Source organism: Bombina bombina, chromosome 6 (assembly GCF_027579735.1).
Source record: "Bombina bombina isolate aBomBom1 chromosome 6, aBomBom1.pri, whole genome shotgun sequence".
NCBI classification, from domain to species: domain Eukaryota; kingdom Metazoa; phylum Chordata; class Amphibia; order Anura; family Bombinatoridae; genus Bombina; species Bombina bombina.
The window spans coordinates 525,907,761-525,929,578 of record NC_069504.1 but is presented as its reverse complement, the minus strand read 5'-3'; the positions used below and the strand labels follow the sequence as shown (position 1 = coordinate 525,929,578).

General features: G+C 41.4%; 1 protein-coding gene across 1 annotated transcript in view; it reads right to left on the bottom strand.

Annotated features, from left to right (window-relative positions):
• Positions 1-21,818, bottom strand: part of USP8 (ubiquitin specific peptidase 8) — a 140,322-nt gene that overhangs the window by 16,841 nt on the left and 101,663 nt on the right. Inside the window, 1 exon segment of the mRNA XM_053719328.1 lies at positions 14,494-14,730. Within this exon segment, the coding sequence (XP_053575303.1) occupies positions 14,494-14,730 (237 nt within the window).

Genomic DNA, 21,818 nt, shown 5'->3' with positions numbered 1-21,818 from the left:
GAAAAAATTACCTGCCTTAAAGTGACAGGGCGGGCCGTGGACTGGATACACTACAAGAGAAATAAATTTATCAGGTAAGCATAAATTATGTTTTCTCTTGTTAAGTGTATCCAGTCCACGGATCATTTATTACTTATGGAATACCCATACCAAAGCTAAAGTACACGGATGATGGGAGGGACAAGGCGGGTACTTAAACGGAAGTTACCACTGCCTGTAAAAAAAAAAAACCTTTCTCCCAAAAATAGCCTCCGAAGAAGCAAGGTATCAAATTTGTTAAATTTGAAAAAGTATGAAGCGCAGACCAAGACTCCGTCTTGTAAATCTGTTCAACAGAAGCCACATTTAAAAAAGGCCCAAGTGAAAACCACAGCTCTAGTAGAATGAGCTGCAATCCCTTCAGGAGGCTGCTGTCCAGCAGTCTCATAAGCTAAATGAATTATGCTTTTTAACCAAAAGACAGAGAGGCTGCTGAAGTCTTTTGACCTCTCCTCTGTCCAGAATAGACAACAAACAAGGTGAACGTTTGATGAAAACTGTAGTAGCTTGTAAGTAAAAACTTTAAAGCACAAACCACGTCCAATATTGTGTAATAGACGTTCCTTCTTTGAGGAAGGATTAGGATACAAGCATGGAACAACTATCTCTTGAGAGATGTTCTTGTTAGATACCACCTTAGGAAAAAACCCAGGTAGGTACGCAGGACTACCTTATCCGTACGAAGGACCAGATAAGGAGAATCACATTGTAACACAGATAACTTGGAGACTCTACGAGTCGAGGAAATAGCTACCCAAAAGGAACTTTCCAAGATAAAGATTGATATCTATGGAACAAAAAAGGTTCAAACGGAACTTCTTGAAGAGCCTTAAGAACCAGGTTTAAGCTTCATGGTGGAGCAACAGTTTTAAACACAGGCTTGGATCTAACCAAAGCCTGACCAAATGCCTGAACGTCTAGAATACCTGCCAGACGCTAGTGCAAAAAAATAGACAGAGTAAAAATCTGTCCCTTAAAAGGAATTAGCTGACAACCCTTTTCTCAAAAACATCTTGGAGAAAAAGATAATATCCTGGGAATCCAGGCTTTACTCCATGAGTAACCCTTGGATTCATAACTATCAGATATTTACACCATATCTATGTTCAATTTTCCTAGAGACAGGCTTTCATGTCTGTATTAAGGTATCAATGACTGACTCGGAGAAGCCATGCTTTGATAACATCAAGCGTTCAGTCTCCAGGCAGTCCATCTCAGATTGATTCTATTTAGATGGTTGAAAGGACCCTGAGGTAGAGGGACCTGTCTCAGAAGCAGAGACCGTGATGGAAAGGATGACATGTCCACCAGATCTGCATACCAGGTCCTGCGTGGCTACGCAGGCGCTGTCAAAATCACCAAAGCCCTCTCCTGCTTGGTCTTGACCTCCGAAGGAAATCCCACTCCCCCGGAAGAAAAGTCTGACGACTTAGAAAATCCACCTCCCAGTTCTCAACACCTGGGATATGGATAGCTGATAGACAAGAGTGAGTCTCTGTCCAGTGAATTATTGTAAGACTTCTAACATCACTAGGGAACTTCTGTTCCCCCTTGATAGCTGATGTAAGCCACAGTCGTGTATATTGTCCGACTGAGTATGATGTACCTCAGAGTTGCCAACTGAGGCCAAGTCTGAAGAGCATGGAATATCACTCCCAGAATATTTATTAGAAGGAGGATCTCCTCCTAAGTCCACTATCCCTGAGCCTTCAGGGAGTTTCAGACTACATCCCAACCTAAAAGGCTGGCATCCATTGTAACAATTGTCCCATCTGACCTGCGGAAGGTCATACCCTTGGACAGATGGACCCGACATAGTCACCAGAGAAGAGAATCTCTGGTCTCTTGGTCCAGGTTCAACAGGGGGACAAATCTGTGTAATCCCCGTTCCTCTGACTGAGCATGCATAGTTGCAGCGGTCTGAAATGTAGACGTGCAAACGGTACTATGTCCCTTGCCGCTACCTATTAAGCCGATTTCATTCATGTACTGAGCCACCGAAGGGCGCGGATGGGATGAAAAACACGGCAGAATTTTAGAAACTTTGACAACCTGGACTCCGTCAGGTAAATTTTCATTTCTACAGAATCTATCAGAGTCCCTAGGAGGGAAACCCTTGAGATTGGGGATAGAGAACTCTTTCCTTGTTCACTTTCCACCCATGTGATCTCAGAAATGCCAGTACTACGTCCGTATGAGACTTGGCAATTTGGATGTTTGACGCCTGTATCAGGACGTCGTCTAACTAAGGGGCCACTTCTATGCCCCGCGGCCTAAGGACCGCCAAAGTGACCCCAGAACCTCCATAAATATTCTTGGGGCTGTAGATATCCCAAAGGAAAGAGCTACAAACTGGTAATGCCTGTCTAGAAAGGCAAACCTGAAAAACGAAGGTGATCTTTATGCATCACAATGTGAGGATAAGCATCCTTCAAATCCATTGTAGTCCTCTATTGACTCTCCTGGATCATAGTTAAGATGGTACGAATAGTTTCCATCTTAAATGACGGAATTCTGAGGAATTTGTTTAAGATCTTTAGATCCAAAATAGGTCTGATGGTTCCCTCACCTTGGGAACCACAAACAGATTTGAGTAAAAACTCTGTCCCTGTTCCTCTCTTGGAACTGGATGGATCTCGTACACATTGTAAGAATGCCTCCTTCTTTATCTGGTTTGCAGATAATTGTGAAAGGCGAAATCTCCCCTTTTTTTGGGGGGGGGGGGAATCTTTGAAATCCAGAAGATATCTCTGGGATATAAATTCCAATGCCTAGGGATCCTGGACATCTCTTGCCCACGCCCGGGCGAAGAATGAAAGTCTGCCCCCTATAGGATCCGTTACCGGATAGGGGTCCGTTCCTTCATGCTGCCTTAGAGGCAGCAGCAGGCTCCTTGGCCTGCTTATCTTTGTTCCAGGTCCAATTGTCTCCAGACCGCCTTGGACTGAGCAAAAATTCCCTCTTGTTTTGCCTTAGAGGAAGTGGATGCCACACCTGCCCTGAAGTTTTAAAAGGCACGAAAATTAGACCTTTTTTGGCCCTTGATTCCTATCCTGAGGAAGGGCATGACCTTTTCCTCCAGTGATATAAGCAATAATCTCCTTCAAACCAGGCCCGAATAGGGTCTGCCCCTTGAAGGGAAGTTAAGTAGCTTATTTATTAAAGTCACGACGGCTGACCATGATATAAGCCATAGCGCTCTGCGCACCAGTATAGTAAAAAAACAGAATTCTTAGCCGTTAGTCTAGTCAAATGAACAAAGGCATCAGAAAACAAAGGAATTGGCTAGCATAAGCTTGTCAAATATATTCATCCAATGGAGTCGCTAACTGTAAAGCCTCATCAAGAGACTCAACCCAGAACGCCGCAGCAGCAGTGACAGAAGCAATGTATGCAAGGGGCTGCAGGATAAAACCCTGTTGAATAAATATTTTTTATCCATTGGATCTAAAAATCACAACTGTCCTCGCCAGAGGTAGTGGTACGCTTAGCTAGAGTAGAAACTCTTCTCTCCACCTTAGGAACTGTCTGCCAGAAGTCCCGTGTGGTGTAACTATTAGAAAACATTCTTCTAAAAAATAGGAGGGGAAGAGAAAGGCACACCTGGTCTATCCCATTCCTTATTAAAAAATTTTTTAGTAAACCTCTTTAGGTATTGGAAAAACCATCAGTACACACCGGCACTGCATATTATTTATCCAGTCTACACAATTTCTCTGGCCCTGCGATTGTACACATTCATTCAGAGCAGCCAAAGCCTCCCTGAGCAACAAGTGGAGGTTCTCAAGCATAAATTTTAAATGTAGAAATATCAGAATCAGGTTAAATCATCTTCCCTGAGTCAAAAAAATCACCCACAGACTAAGCATATTGTGAGGTAGTATCATACATGGTTCTTAAAGCGTCTGTATGCTCTGTATCTACCCCCAGAGCTATCTGCTTTCCTTTAATTTCAGGTAGTCTGACTAATACTGCTGCCAGAGTATTATTCACCACCTTTGCCATGTCTTGTAAAATAAACGCTATGGACGCCCTTGATGTACTTGGCGCCATTTGAGCGTGAGTCCCTGAAGCGGGAGTCGAAGGGTCTGACACGTGGGGAGAGCTAGTCGGCATAACTTTCCCCTCGACAGAATCCCCTGGTAAAATAAACGCTATGGATGCCCTTGATGTACTTGGCGCCATTTGAGCGTGAGTCCCTAAAGCGTGAGTCAAAAGGTCTGACACGTGGGGAGAGTTAGTCGGCATAACTACCCCCACGACAGAATCCTCTGGTGATAATGTTTTTAAAGACAAAAAATGATCTTTATTGTTTAACATGAAATCAGTACATCTGGTACACATTCTAAGATGGGGTTCCACCATGGCTTTAAAACATAATAAACACAGAGCTTCCTCTATGTCAGACATGTTAGAACAGACTAATAATGAGACTAATAAGCTTGGAAAACACTTTAAATCAAGTTAACAAGCAAATATATAAAACGTTACTGTGCCTTTAAGAGAAACAAATTTTGTCAAAATTTGAAAAACAGTGAAAAAAAAAGGCAGTAAAACAAACGAAATTTTTACAGTACATGTAATAAGGTAACAGAGCATTGCACCCACTTGCAAATGGATGATTAACCCCTTAATGCAAAAAAAAAAGATAAAAAAAACGACAGACATTTTTAAAAACAGACACAACAAAACTGCCACAGAAGAGCTGTGGATTACCTTCCCTATAAACGATTTTGGAAGTCTTTTTAGCCCTTTAGAAATGTCCTGTAGTATTCATGGGACTGCTGAGGGAATCTGGATAATTCATTTTGTAATTTTAGCTGCGCAAAAAAGCGCTAAATTAGGCCCCTCCCACTCATATTACAACAGTGGGAAGCTTCAGTTAACTGTTTCTATGCAAAATTTAAGCCAGCCATGTGGAAAAAACTTAGGCCCCAATAAGTTTTATCACCAAACAACGATTAAACATGCCAGCAAACGTTTTAAAACACATTTTTACAAGAGTATGTATCTCTATTAATAAGCCTGATACCAGTCGCTTTTACTGCATTTAAGGCTATACCAACATTACAGTGTTATCACCAATGTACGTTAAAAAACGATTAAACATGCCAGCAAACGTTTTAAAACACATTTTTATAAGAGTATGTATCTCTATTAATAAGCCTGATACCAGTCGCTATCGCTGCATTTAAGGCTTTACTTACATTACTTCGGTATCAGCAGTATTTTCTTAGTCAATTCCATTCCTAGAAAAATATTTTACTGCACATACCTTATCTGCAGGAAAACCTGCACGCCATTCCCCCTCTGAAGTACCTCACTCCTCAGAATGTGTGAGAACAGCAAATGGATCTCAGTTACGTCTGCTAAGATCATAGAAAAAACGCAAGCAGATTCTTCTTCCAAATACTGCCTGAGAAAAACAGTATAAATCACCACAGACTCTCACGACCTATCTATGTTGAGGCTTGCAAGAGAATGACTGAATATGGCAGTTAGGGGAGGAGCTATATAGCAGCTTTGCTGTGGGTGGACTCTTGCAACTTCCTGTTGGGAAGGAGAATATATTCCATAAGTAATGGATGATCCGTGGACTGGATACACTTAACAAGAGAAAGTAATGTTAATGGATATTAATGATTTGTGTTTACTAGTTCACAAAAATGTGTGAAAATACATTTCTTAAACTATTAAATCTGTTTAAAGATTCTGTATCTTCCCTTGAGTTATACCTAGAACTGAACTCTCCAAAACAAAGATTATACATCTATCATTCATAGCTTTACTTCCCAATCACAATACTGTAAGCAAATCCATGCATACATTAATGGTGACATTACCGTATATTTACACACACATCTTCATTTATTCTGATTCTACATATAACTATAGATAAAACAGACTCCTAGCAAAAACAAGGAAGAACAAGGATTCTGGGTGCATATCAAATAGCATTACCTTTATTTGAAACAAATGTCTTCTAAAGCATAATCTCATCAGACAATGTTTCAAGCTGCAAGGGTTTTAATAACATCTTCATCGTGGAAATTATCAATGAATGAAAAGGTTGTGAAGTATTAAATCTATAAAGGTTCAGAAACTTGGTGAGAAAAAAGAAAGATGCCCTCTTCATACTCGTGGATATTTGTGCTTTTTATTAAGTTTATTGAAACAGATTGAATTTTCAGGCTACCCATATTTCCCACATGAATTCTAGGATTTATTACATGTTACCGCTTTTCCACTACGGAATAAGTGTACTACATTAATGCACTCTCTTTTCTTTCAGTTTTTTTTTACTAATAAAGAAAGCTATGCACACAGAATAGGAATAACTGTAAATATAAAAATATTAACATATAACTTATACTGACCAATCAATGCCAGGAGCAGTGCCTCAAGAATCTCAAAAAAGAATTCTAAAAGAATACTAATGTTTTCCAAGTGTCTTGTCATTGTCAATTAATCATTATTTACATGAGAAATAACCAAACAGGCAAGGTTCAATGTTAAAGACTCCCTTCATAAGGTCTATATCTAAAGACAATCTCAAAAAGTCTATGGCTAAAAAAAAAAAACACACTTTGCAAAAGGTTTTGAGCCCTAGCTCATACAGAACCCAGACCGGTAAAACTTCCAATTCGGTTAGCAAAGTCTCAGACTTCTGGTCCGTCACGCAACCAGACGGGTTTACGGATTTAGCACAACTAGGTCAGCACGCAGACATCCCTACATTCCTCCCCTTTGAAATGCTCAGGATTAAAAGCTTCCTGAAAAGCTGGGGCTTCCTTCCCTCCTCCTCCCGCTCTATCACCCCCTGGGAATCCATCTGGCAAGGGGGGGGCGCAGGCTTGTCAGGCCGCTTTCAATACATTATAATCTTCTAGAGGGCACTTCTCCGCCCGCTCTAGCTCCACACCTATCTAGATGGGACACTCTCCTACGTATCAATACTACCGTCGACTCCTGGCAAAGGGCCATTTTATTGACAAAAAACAGAATTTATGCTTACCTGATAAATTACTTTCTCCAACGGTGTGTCCGGTCCACGGCGTCATCCTTACTTGTGGGATATTCTCTTCCCCAACAGGAAATGGCAAAGAGTCCCAGCAAAGCTGGTCACATGATCCCTCCTAGGCTCCGCCCACCCCAGTCATTCGACCGACGGACAGGAGGAAATATATATAGGAGAAACCATATGATACCGTGGTGACTGTAGTTAGAGAAAATAATTCATCAGACCTGATTAAAAAACCAGGGCGGGCCGTGGACCGGACACACCGTTGGAGAAAGTAATTCATCAGGTAAGCATAAATTCTGTTTTCTCCAACATTGGTGTGTCCGGTCCACGGCGTCATCCTTACTTGTGGGAACCAATACCAAAGCTTTAGGACACGGATGAAGGGAGGGAGCAAATCAGGTCACCTAAACGGAAGGCACCACAGCTTGCAAAACCTTTCTCCCAAAAATAGCCTCCGAAGAAGCAAAAGTATCAAATTTGTAAAATTTGGCAAAAGTGTGCAGTGAAGACCAAGTCGCTGCCTTACATATCTGGTCAACAGAAGCCTCGTTCTTGAAGGCCCATGTGGAAGCCACAGCCCTAGTGGAGTGAGCTGTGATTCTTTCAGGAGGCTGCCGTCCGGCAGTCTCATAAGCCAAACGGATAATGCTTTTAAGCCAAAAGGAAAGAGAGGTAGAAGTCGCTTTTTGACCTCTCCTTTTACCAGAATAAACAACAAACAAGGAAGATGTTTGTCTGAAATCTTTAGTAGCCACTAAATAGAACTTTAGAGCACGGACAATGTCCAAATTGTGTAACAAACGTTCCTTCTTTGAAACTGGATTCGGACACAAAGAAGGTACAACTATCTGCTGGTTAATATTTTTGTTAGAAACAACTTTAGGAAGAAAACCAGGCTTAGTACGCAAAACCACCTTATCTGCATGGAACACTAGATAAGGAGGAGAACACTGCAGAGCAGATAACTCTGAAACTCTTCAAGCAGAAGAAATTGCAACCAAAAACAAAACTTTCCAAGATAGTAACTTAATATCTATGGAATGTAAAGGTTCAAACGGAACCCCTTGAAGAACTGAAAGAACTAGATTTAGACTCCAGGGAGGAGTCAAAGGTCTGTAAACAGGCTTGATCCTAACCAGAGCCTGAACAAATGCTTGAACATCTGGCACAGCTGCCAGTCTTTTGTGTAGTAAGACAGATAAAGCAGAGATCTGTCCCTTTAGAGAACTTGCAGATAATCCTTTCTCCAAACCTTCTTGAAGAAAGGAGAGAATCTTAGGAATTTTTATCTTATTCCATGGGAATCCTTTGGATTCACACCAACAGATATATTTTTTCCATATTTTATGGTAAATTTTTCTAGTTACAGGTTTTCTGGCCTGAACCAGAGTATCTATCACCGAATCTGAAAACCCACGCTTTGATAGAATCAAGCGTTCAATCTCCAAGCCGTCAGTTAGAGGGAGACCAGATTTGGGTGTTCGAATGGACCTTGAACAAGAAGGTCCTGTCTCAAAGGTAGCTTCCATGGTGGAGCCGATGACATATTCACCAGGTCTGCATACCAAGTCCTGCGTGGCCACGCAGGAGCTATCAAGATCACAGAGGCCCTCTCCTGATTGATCCTGGCTACCAGCCTGGGAATGAGAGGAAACGGTGGGAATACGTAAACTAGGTTGAAAGTCCAAGGTGCTACTAGTGCATCTACTAGAGTCGCCTTGGGATCTCTGGATCTGGACCCGTAGCAAGGAACCTTGAAGTTCTGACGAGACGCCATCAGATCCATGTCTGGAATGCCCCATAATTGAGTTATTTGGGCAAAGATTTCCGGATGGAGTTCCCACTCCCCCGGATGGAATGTCTGACGACTCAGAAAATCCGCTTCCCAATTTTCCACTCCTGGGATGTGGATCGCAGACAAGTGGTAGGAGTGATCCTCCGCCCATTGAATAATTTTGGTCACTTCTTTCATCGCCAGGGAACTCTTTGTTCCCCCTTGATGATTGATATAAGCAACAGTCGTCATGTTGTCTGATTGGAACCTTATGAATTTGGCCTTTGCTAGTTGAGGCCAAGCTCTGAGAGCATTGAATATCGCTCTCAGTTCCAGAATGTTTATCGGGAGAAGAGACTCTTCCCGAGACCATAGACCCTGAGCTTTCAGGGATTCCCAGACCGCACCCCAGCCCACTAGACTGGCGTCGGTCGTGACAATGACCCACTCTGGCCTGCGGAAGCTCATTCCCTGGGACAGATGGTCCAGGGTCAGCCACCAACGGAGTGAATCTCTGGTCTTTTGATCTACTTGAATCATTGGAGACAAGTCTGTATAATCCCCATTCCACTGTTTGAGCATGCACAGTTGTAATGGTCTTAGATGAATTTGTGCAAAAGGAACTATGTCCATTGTTGCAACCATCAATCCTATTACTTCCATGCACTGCGCTATGGAAGGACGAGGAACAGAATGAAGCACTTGACAAGAGCTTAGAAGTTTTGATTTTCTGACCTCTGTCAGAAAAATCCTCATTTCTAAGGAATCTATTATTGTTCCCAAGAAGGGAACTCTTGTTGACGGGGACAGAGAACTCTTTTCTTTGTTCACCTTCCATCCGTGAAATGTGAGAAAGGCTAGAACGATGTCCGTATGAGCCTTTGCCTTTGACAGGGACGACGCTTGTATTAGAATGTCGTCCAAGTAAGGTACTACTGCAATGCCCCTTGGTCTTAGAACCGCTAGAAGGGACCCTAACACCTTTGTGAAAATCCTTGGAGCAGTGGCTAATCCGAATGGAAGAGCCACAAACTGGTAATGTTTGTCCAGAAAAGCGAACCTTAGGAACTGATGATGTTCCTTGTGGATAGGGATATGTAGGTACGCATCCTTTAGATCCACGGTAGTCATAAATTGACTTTCCTGGATGGTGGGTAGGATCGTTCGAATAGTTTCCATTTTGAACGATGGTACCCTGAGAAATTTGTTTAGGATCTTCAAATTCAAAATTGGTCTGAACGTTCCCTCTTTTTTTGGGAACTACGAACAGATTGGAATAAAATCCCATTCCTTGTTACTTTATTGGAACGGGGTGTATCACTCCCCTCTTTAACAGGTCTTCTACACAATGTAAGAATGCCTGTCTCTTTATTTGGTTTGAGGATAAGTGAGACTTGTGGAACCTTCCCCTTCGGGGTAGTTCCTTGAATTCCAGGAGATAACCTTGAGAAACTATTTCTAGCGCCCAAGGATCCTGAACATCTCTTGCCCAAGCCTGAGCAAAGAGAGAGAGTCTGCCCCCCACTAGATCCGGTCCCGGATCGGGGGCTACTCCTTCATGCTGTCTTGTTAGCAGTGGCAGGCTTCTTGGCCTGCTTACCCTTGTTCCAGCCTTGCATTGGTTTCCAAGCTGGTTTGGGTTGTGAGGCATTACCCTCTTGCTTAGAGGATGCAGAATTAGAGGCTGGTCCATTTCTGCGAAAGGGACGAAAATTAGGCTTATTTTTAGCCTTAAAAGACCTATCCTGTGGAAGGGCGTGGCCCTTTCCCCCAGTGATGTCTGAAATAATCTCTTTCAAATCAGGTCCAAATAAAGTTTTACCTTTGAAAGGAATGTTAAGTAATTTTGTCTTGGATGACACATCCGCTGACCAAGACTTTAGCCAAAGCGCTCTGAGCGCCACAATAGCAAACCCTGAATTTTTCGCCGCTAATTTTGCTAATTGCAAAGCGGCATCTAAAATAAAAGAGTTAGCCAATTTAAGTGCGTGAACTCTGTCCATAACCTCCTCATATGGAGTTTCTCTACTGAGCGACTTTTCTAGTTCCTCGAACCAGAACCACGCTGCCGTAGTGACAGGAACAATGCATGAAATTGGTTGTAGAAGGTAGCCTTGCGGTACAAAAATCTTTTTAAGCAAACCTTCCAATTTTTTATCCATAGGATCTTTAAAAGCACAACTATCTTCGATAGGAATAGTAGTGTGTTTGTTTAGAGTAGAAACTGCCCCCTCGACCTTGGGGACTGTCTGCCATAAGTCCTTTCTGGGGTCGACCATAGGAAATAATTTCTTAAATATAGGGGGAGGAACAAAAGGTATGCCGGGCTTTTCCCACTCTTTATTTACTATGTCCCCACCCGCTTGGGTATAGGAAAAGCGTGGGGGGCACCGGAACCTCTAGGAACCTGTCCATCTTGCATAATTTCTCTGGAATGACCAAATTGTCACAATCATCCAGAGTAGATAATACCTCCTTAAGCAGTGCGCGGAGATGTTCTAATTTAAATTTAAATGTCACAACATCAGGTTCAGCTTGATGAGAAATTTTTCCTGAATCTGAAATTTCTCCCTCAGACAAAACCTCCCTCATGGCCCCTTCAGATTGGTGTGAGGGTATGACAGAACAATTATCATCAGCGTCCTCTTGCTCTTCAGTGTTTAAAACAGAGCAATCGCGCTTTCTCTGATAAGTAGGCATTTTGGATAAAAGATTTGCTATGGAGTTATCCATTACAGCCGTTAATTGTTGCATGGTAATAAGTATTGGCGCACTAGATGTACTAGGGGCCTCCTGCATGGGCAAAACTGGTGTAGACACAGTAGGAGATGATGTAGTATCATGTTTACTCCCCTCATTTGAGGAATCATCTTGGGCAATATCATTATTTGTGGCAGTACTGTCCTTACTTTGTTTGGACGCTATGGCACAATTATCACATAAATTTAAATGGGGAGACACATTGGCTTTCATACATATAGAACATAGATTATCTAATGGTACAGACATGTTAAACAGGCTTAAACTTGTCAACAATGCACAAAAAACGTTTTAAAATAAAACCGTTACTGTCACTTTAAATTTCAAACAGAAAACACTTTATTACTGAATATGTGAAAAAGTATGAAGGAATTGTTCAAAAATTACCAAATTTTCACCAGTGTCTTAAAGCCTTAAAAGTATTGCACACCAAATTTCAGAGCTTTAACCCTTAAAATAACGGAACCGGAGCCGTTTTTCAATTTAACCCCTATACAGTCCCAGATACAGTCTTTGCTAAGACCCAACCAAGCCCTGAGGGGAATACGATACCAAATGACGCCTTCTAAAAGCTTTTTCAGAGATTCTTAGATCCTCACACATGCATCTGCATGCCCTGCTCTTAAAAAACAACTGCGCATTAATGGCGCGAAAATGAGGCTCAGTCTAAGACTAGAAAGGCCCCCTGACTGAAAAAGGTGTCCAATACAGTGCCTGTCGTTTTATAAACGTTCCCCAAGATTATAAATGTCAATAGTTAGCCTAAATTTGAATAATATGCACAAATAAAGCAATCGATTTAGCCCATAAAAATGTCTACCAGTTTTTTAGCCCATAATAAGCCCTTTATTCTGTTTGTTTTTGACTAAGAAAATGGCTTACCGGTCCCCATGAGGGGAAATGACAGCCTTCCAGCATTACACAGTCTTGTTAGAAATATGGCTAGTCATACCTTAAGCAGAAAAGTCTGCTAACTGTTTCCCCCAACTGAAGTTACTTCATCTCAACAGTCCTATGTGGAAAAAGCAATCGATTTTAGTTACTGTCTGCTAAAATCATCTTCCTCTTACAAACAGAAATCTTCATCCTTTTCTGTTTCAGAGTAAATAGTACATACCAGCACTATTTTAAAATAACAAACACTTGATAGAAGAATAAAAACTACATTTAAACACCAAAAAACTCTTAACCATCTCCGTGGAGATGTTGCCTGTGCAACGGCAAAGAGAATGACTGGGGTGGGCGGAGCCTAGGAGGGATCATGTGACCAGCTTTGCTGGGACTCTTTGCCATTTCCTGTTGGGGAAGAGAATATCCCACAAGTAAGGATGACGCCGTGGACCTGACACACCAATGTTGGAGAAAAGACCCTACACTAACAATGTTCTAAACTTATTATAAAGTTCTTTCTCACTGGTACCTTGTCCCTACCCGACTGTCTAAAATGTATGCAGGAACCTCACCCCTATGCTGGAGAGGCTGTGGCCTACAAGGTAGCCTGCTGCGCATTTGGCGGGAGTGCCCCAATATCAGACCCCTTTGGAAAAGAGGGTTCCGCACCCTCACTGATTTTGGCATTAGGATGCCTGATGGTCCAGCCCTCGCCCTTCTCCATCTAGGCCTCCACGCCCTCCCCAAACACCAAAGTCTCTTTGGTGTGTACCTATTGTCCTCGATCAAAACGAATATAGCCAGAGCTTGGAAAAAGGAGTTCTCTCCCAAGTCTGAAGACATTGTAAACACAATGGCCTACCTGTATATCATGGAAAAGGCCATATCTTGACCTTAACAAATCTGACTTATTTGAAATGGCCTGGGCTGACTGGAAAGACAAATATAATACCCTATGGCACCCTCCAGCCACGACACAAGACGCCCGACCCAATAACTAGCGCTTTGCCCACTCTTCCTTCCTTATAGCCTGTACAGATAACCAGATGCATTAGCCGAGGCATGCCCCTCCCTCTCCCCCTATTTCCCCACATATGTGCCCACCCCTTCTATTCCTTCTCTTCCCCTCCCTGCACTTAATACATTTAAGTTGAAGTGCTCTACTACACAACCATTGACTCTCTCATCTCTACATAGCATAGTTTACATTCCAACTTCGCACATGGTGAGACCAACTTGTCTCGATTCTTTCTTTTCAATGTACAAAGTATGTTTTGTAGGACCAGCAGGTCCGACACTTTATTGTATTTTATCTTTGTAAAGGGGTCCTGCGAGTCCCCAATAGTTATATTATTCTTTCTTCAAATCACGAATAAAAACAATTTCTAAAAAAACAAACAAAAAAAAACGTCCAATTCATTCACTGGGGCTGGGGGAACATGAGAAAGAACCAGAATTTCTGAAGAAGGTAATGTTATCTGTAAAAGAGTGTACATGCCTTGCGCTACCCAGGTGCTGGACCAAAAATGGTCCGGCTCCTAAGCTTACATTTCTGCTTTTCAAATAAAGATAGCAAGAGATTGAAGAAAATTAGATAATAGGAGTACATTAGAAAGTTGTTTAAAATTGCATCTTCTATCTGAATCATGAAAGAAAAAATTGGGTTTAGTATCTCTTTAAGGCTGAATTGATTATAGGACGCTATGTACTAAGCTGTTCCATCCACTGTAATTCTATGTATGGCTACTGCTGCATTAAACAAACACAAAGCACACACTATCATTATCACATATACATATGCTCACATTCTTACCTTATGTACAACCCACTCACTCACACACTAAACTAGCTGCAGGTACAGGTGCTCAGAAGTTGTAGTTCCTTATTATTACTTATCTGTAGAGCGCCAGCAAAGGATCCCTTTGCTCTCTGTTGCTAATAATTCATTCTACCTATGCTATTAATTAGAACATTTATCTAAAAAAATCAAATAAAGAAGTTTCACCTGAAGAGAACATTTACTGGTGGATGGAAGAGGCAGAGACAAATACATGAAAGCCTCAAAGGTTCTAGATTTTTTATGGCAGGTAAGACATTGAACAGTTGATTTGAATTGGCCTTGAAAAAGTGCCACAATGATTGACTCGTTGAGTTCCTTGTGTTTCCTCCAAGCAAACTCTGCTGCTTGATTATCACTCATGTGATCATTATTTTCTTCTTTGTATCTTTTCCTGTTGTCTGCCTGGGAAATAAAACTACAGATTAAATTAGTTGTTAAAAATACATTCACCTTGCATGTGTAATACATTAAATTGTCTGTAAGTAAACAATTTAATATCTGGGTGTTACATTTATGAACACTACTTAATTGCAGGCATTATTTGCAAGTTAAAATTCAAACTAAGCTTTACAAAGCATCTATGAAACTGAATCTTTTATATTCCCAGGAATGTCTATGTCTCTATGCTATACGAAAGGAAATTTCTTAACCAGAGACTATACAAAACCCAAAGCATATAACAGATTATTTTTATCCGATTTCTAATCTCAGCAAAAAGGAAGGAAGCAACATCTGCCGTTCTCTTTGGAACAGTAAGACTACCTTTAAAAAAAAAACTTGCCTGAAACGTAAATTGATTAAACAACAGATAAGTAGATTATAATGGTAAAAGTCTGAAACAAATGCTCTCCAAAGTCAATTCTAAAAGAAAAAAGTTAGAAGGATAAATTTAAAAATAAAAAAAGAAAGAAAGACAAAAAAAAAAAGTTTCAGACTAGAGGCAAATCTTGTGAAGGAACAATGTTATAATTTCTTGATTTGTTTTTTTATTCTGGCCCATGCCCTAACTGATCTGATTATCAGAGGCCTTTTTCAGCCCTTATACCAGTATTGGCCAAAAGTACAGAAATATGTATCTTCAGAGTGCAATTCTTGAGGAAGACACACTTTAACACAGTAAAGCTTTACAGAATTCACAGATTTCAATCCTGATAACAGACAAGAATCAGGCGGCCCATTAAGTCTACCCATATTTCCATCTGAAGTGTAATCTTAGAACATTTTTAAAACAGCTGTAGGTATATACCAATCATTCTTGACTTCCCTTAACTCCTCTAGTGAAAGTGAATTCCATGTTTCCCTTAGACTTTATTCAAGAAGAAATGGAATCCCATACTTATTAACATGCTGAAGAAATTCAGATCCCGTAAAGTGCAGAACTTGTAGACACATTACAAATAAAGATGATGATAATAGATATACTCTGTACATAAATGATTAACTTCCAGGACTCAAAGTCGTGCACTGAGTGTCAAATGGAACTTGAGTCATAAGGAATGATATTCCAGTGAGAGTATACTATTCCTGGAAGAGGAGCTGATGTGTATCTCCAAATATGAATTACAGACACCCTATAAAAGTGGTTGTTTTATCACGTTACAATGTCTGATTTAAGACAATTTTCTAACATGTTATCTTTCAAAAACATTCTTTAGATTCTGATTAAAATGCTTACGTGTGAGTCTGGCAGTGTTGTACCACAGGTTATTTATTAGCTGGGAACTTTCTTTGTCTTGTTTACTAATGGTATAGGATACCATGTCTGAATCTAACATTTGTGAGCTTGCTGGGCTTTACAGGCCAAATGCTTTTTATACATGTTGGGTTTAAAGAGCATTTCGATATAATGCTTCCATAATTATAACTGGACCGAGTGCATGTGCTTTTTTTACTGTAGGAATTGGTGGGATCATCAGTCCTATAAGATTAGTCCACTTCTTTAAAAATAGCATTGCATTTACTTCAACTTGGAAAACATGTTACATAAACTCCCTTTGTAAACTGAAAGTGTACACTAAAAGGCTGAGGAATAGGAAATACATCTGAATAACAAAAGGGGCATGGAAATATAAGTTTTTATCCTATAAAGGAATTTGGAAGAATAGCAAAAATTTATGGGAGTAGGGTTCCATGTTAAACTTTTAATTGTGTTTGTTTGTGGCTGAATACTTAAGACTTTGTTAATCACATATTTTAAGTAAATCTTTATAGGATCCTCTGATATTGATTAAAGGGACAGTAAAGGTAAAATTAAACTTAAATGAATTGGACAGAGTATGAAAAACAACTTTCCAATTTACTTCTCTTGGTATATTTTGTTAAAGAGCAATCTTAGGTGAGCTCAGGAGCGTGCATGTGTCTTTAGAAATATGGCAGCTGTGTTTATAGCAATGTTATTGAAAGTTGCAAACACTGTTGCAATAGACATGTGCACACTCCTAGATACCTATCAGCCTACCTATCATTACTCTTCAACAAAGGATACAAAATGAACAAAGTAAATTTGCTAATAGATGTAAATTTAAAAGTGAATAATGAAAATTCAATTATGACTTTACTGTCCCTTTAAAAAAAAAAAAATTTGTGTAATGTAACGAAACCACTTATATGTACTGAAGTATGGCAAAATATGTATGGAATGATTACATTTCAGATATTTTTATTATAGCCTATGGCCCAACATAAAACTCCCCGAGTCTGATCCAACTGACAATCTCCGCAGAGGAGACACTGCGATTAAACCGCAGCACTAAATCCTATGGACCCTAGGACAGACATCAACCTAGTCCTAAACCCTAAAAAGGGGCTACTTAGTGACCTAGAAACCCTAGTGGCAACACCTGCAAAAAGGAGAACCACATAACCCGAGCATAAACGCTCCCAGAGGCGAAGATGGTTAAACCAACCACCTCTGAAGGGCCCTTGAGAAACAGCTACTGCTGTGGAGAAATAGCGGATACCAGGATACTTCAGCTCAGAAGACAGGCGCCTTACGCCTGACATCAATCCCACAGGAATGAAGGAGCGAAACAATACGCCACATATCCTTCAAGGTTGTCCCAGACCCCTAAAGAGTCCAAGTATCGAACAAACTAGACCATGACCACAATTAAAAAAAAAACTCTTGAATGTCAGAGCCGCTACAAGTAGCAAGGACCACAGCCCTCCACCGAGGCTGCAAAGGAACACAGTGATACACCACTGGCCCTTCCAGCATACAGACCCTCAGGTCTAAATGAAGTATTAGTGTAGTTGCTTTCTTTTTTTTTTTTTTAAAACGAACACAAGTGAACCGGCAAGTCCCGCCGGACTAACCAGGCAAAACGTGCGTCACTAACAAGCACACAAGTAACTCAGGTCAAAATCCGGGAACAATTTCTATAAAAGAAAGTAAGTTGAACAATCCCAGAATTTCCATAGTGTACAGCCTGTATAACAGTGTAAATTTGCTGTCCCCTCAAAATAACAACCAACAGCTATTAATGTCTAAACCGTTTGCAACAAAAGTGAGTACACCCCTAAGTGGAAATGTCCAAATTGGGCCCAAAGTGTCAATATTTTGTGTGGCCCCATTATTTTCCAGCACTGCCTTTACCCTCTTGGGCATAGAGTTCACCAGAGCTTCACAGATTGCCACTGGAGTCCTTTTCCACTCCTCCATGACGACATCACGGAGCGCTTCCCCACCTTCCGTTTGAGGATGCCCCACAGATGCTCAATAGGGTTTAGGTCTGGAGACAGGCTTAGCCAGTCCATCACCTTTACCCTCAGCTTCTTTAGCAAGGCAGGAGTCGTCTTGGAGGTGTGTTTGGGGTCGTTATCACTGCCCTGCGGCCCAGTCTCCAAAGGGAGGGGATCATGCTCTGCTTCAGTATGTCACAGTACATGTTGGCATTCTGGTTCCCTCAATGAGCTGTAGCTTCCCCTGTGCCGGCAGCACTCATGCAGGCCCAGACCATGACACTCCCACCACAATGCTTGACAGTAGGCAAGACACACTTGTCTTTGTATTCCTCACCTGGTTGCTGCCACACACAGTTGACACCATCTGAACAGAATACGTTTATCTTGGTCTCATTGGACCACAGGACATGGTTCCAGTAATCCATGTCCTTAGTCTGCTTGTCTTCAGCAAACTGTTTGCGGGCTTTCTTGTGCATCATCTTTATAAGAGGCTTCCTTCTGGAAGCATTGTGCGGCGTATGGTCTGAGAACTGAAAGGTTGACCCCACCCCACCCCTCCAACCTCTGCAGCAATGCTGACAGCACTCATACGTCTATTTCCCAAAGACAACCTCTGGATATGACACTGAGCACATGCACTCAACTTTTTTGGTCAACCATGGCGAGGCCTTTTCTGAGTGGAACCTGTCCTGTGAAACCGCTGTATGGTCTTGCCCACTGTGCTGCAGCTCAGTTTCAGAGTCTTGGTAATCTTCTTATAGCTTAGGCCATCGTTATGTAGAGCAACAATTCTTTTTTTTTCAGATCCTCAGACAGTTCTTTGCCATGAGGTGCCATGTTGAACTTCCAGTGACCAGTATGAGAGAGTATGAGAGCGATAACACCAAATTTAAAACACATGCTCTCCATTCACACATGAGACCGTGTAACACTAACGAGTCACATGACACCGGGGAGGAAAAATGGCTAATTGGGCCCAATTCGGACATTTCCACTTAGGGGTGTACTCACTTTTGTTGCCAATGGTTTAGACATTAATGGCTGTGTGTTGAATTATTTTGAGGGGACAGCAAATTTACACTGTTATAAAGGCTGTACACTCACTACTTGTAGCAACGTGTAATTTCTTCAGTGTTGTCACATGAAAAGATATAATAAAATATTTACAAACATGTGAGGGGTGTACTCACTTTTGTGAGATACTGTGTATATATATATATATATATATATATATATATAGACATGTGTATGTATTTATTATTATTATTATCAGGTATTTGTAGAGCGCCAACAGGTTCTGCAGCGCTATGAACATAGATGGTATATAAAAACGATAACAGGGATCAAATGGGGAGAGAGGGTCCTGCCGAGAGTTGCGCTGTTGTAGTCGGCTCTTATGAAGGTGAACTACAAACAGCTGGGCTCATAGGCTTACATGCCATGGGGTTTTAGGGGATAGCAGTGGAGATAGGTTAGTGTAGGTTGTACGCATCCCTGAGTAGTAGAGTCTTCAGGGAGCACTTAAAGCTTTAAAACTAGGGTAGATTCTTGTGGAGCGAGGCAGAGTTCCATAAGATGGGAGCCAATCTGGAGAAATCTTGTAGACAGGAATGTGAGGAGGTAACAAGAGAGAAGAGTAGGAGATCATGAGCGGAGCGAAGGGGACGAGAGGGAGAGTATCTGGTATCTGGAGACAAGGCCTGAGATGTAGGGGGGGAGCAGTGCAATTGAGGGCTTTGAGTGTCAGAGTGAGAATTTTGTGTTTAATCCTGGAGGCAAGAGGAAGCCAGTGAAGGGATTGGCAGAGAGGTGCGGCAGATGAAGAGTGACGTGCAAGGAAGATGAGACTGGCAGAGGCATTCATTATGGATTGTAAAGGAGCTAGTCGGCAGCTAGGGAGACCAGAGAGGATAGAGTTGCAGAAGTCGAGGCGGGAAAGGATCAGACAGTGGATTAAAATCTTTGTTGTGTCTTGTTAAGGAAATATCTAATTTTAGTGATATTTTTAAGGTGGAAGCGGCATGCTTTAGTCAAGGACTGAATGTGAGGAGTGAAAGAAAGATTTGAGTCCAGTGTGACCACAAGACATCAGGCATGTGAGGTTGGGGTAATGATGGAGTTAAAAACAGTTAGAGACATGGGGGGTGGAGATTTTGGAAGAAGGGGGAAAATAAGGAGCTCAGTTTTGGAGAGATTTAGCTTGAGGTAGTGAGGACATCCAAGATGAGATATGAGAGAGACAGTCAGTGACACGGGTTAGCAAGGAAGGAGATAGTTCTGGTGCAGAGAGGTAGATTTGGGTGTCGTCGGCATACAAATGATAATGAAACCCGTGGGACTTTATTAAGGAACCTAGTGAGGACGTGTAGCTTGAGAAGAGTACTACTCTAAGAAAATGAGCAAAGGAGATCGCGTCCAATGCTGCAATCATGAGACCTAAAAACTTCCCTGAACATAGCCACTGAAGGGAATAATAGAGATTGGAGGTTTAGACAGGCTAAAACTAATTTCATTTGTCTCTTGACTGTTAAAGACTGAGTCATGGACACTAAATTGATTCTCCAACCATGTCTGAAGAAACAACACTAGTTGAATCGTGTATGATTCTGCTAAATGAAAGGATTGAGCCAGTACCAAGATATCGTCCAAATAAGGAAAACACTGCAATACCCTGCTCTTTGATTACAGATAGAAGGGCACCAAGAACCTTCAAAAAGATTCTTGGAGCTTTCACTAGACCAAATGGAAAAGCGAAAAAATTGGTAAAGCTTGCCTAGAAAAGAGAATCTCAGAAACCGAAAGTGGTCTGAATGATTTGGAATGTGAGGATAAGCGTCCCATACAACTATGTGAACATGTAATGACCCTGCTGAACAAAAGGCATAATAGTCCTTATAGTCGCCATCTTGAAAGTTGGGACACTCACAAAACGATTTAAAGTTTTCAGATCCAAGATTGGTCTGAGTGAATCTTCCTTCTTTGGGACAAACAATAGATTTAAATAGAAACCCAAACCCTTTTCCTGCTACGGAACTGGTACAAACACCCCTGAAAAAAATTCCAGTTCTGAAATATATTTCAGAAAAAACCTGAACCTTCACAGAGTGTATTAAAACATGAGAAAGAAAGAATCTTCCCATAGAAGGTCTCATTCAAAAAATCTATTGAAACCCTAAGAATAATATTCTATAGACTTTGGACTGAATCCATCCAAAAAATAACAATCTGCCCCCCCACCAGAAGAACTGGTTTGAGAACCGCACCTTCATGCAGTCTTAATAACTAGTATTTGTATACCGCTTTTCTCCTAGTAGGACCAAAAAAAAAAACACGCTTTTTCAGCGCCTAGATCTGGTCTACAGACAATCGTGAAAGAAGAAACCTCCCCCTTGGGAGAGAATTTTTGAATTCCAGTTGATACCCTTGGGACAGGATTACCAGTGTCCAGGGGTCCTGAACATCTCTTACCCAAGCCTGGGCAAAGAGAGATAGTCTGCCCCCTACTAGATCCGGTCCCGGATCGGGGGCCGCCCCTTCATGCTGTCTTGGTAGCAGCAGCGGGCTTCTTGGGTTGTTTACCCTTGTTCCAAGCCTGGTTGGGTCTCCAGACGGACTTGGCTTGAGCAAAATTCCCTTCCTGTTTAGCGGAAGAAGATGGGAATCCTTTAAGGTTCCGAAAGGAACGAAAATTATTTTGTTTACCCCTCAGTTTAGCTGTTCTATCCTGAGGTAGGAGATGACTCTTACCTCCCGTAATGTCAGAAATGATTTCTTTCAAGTCAGGCCCGAATAGGGTTTTTCCTTTG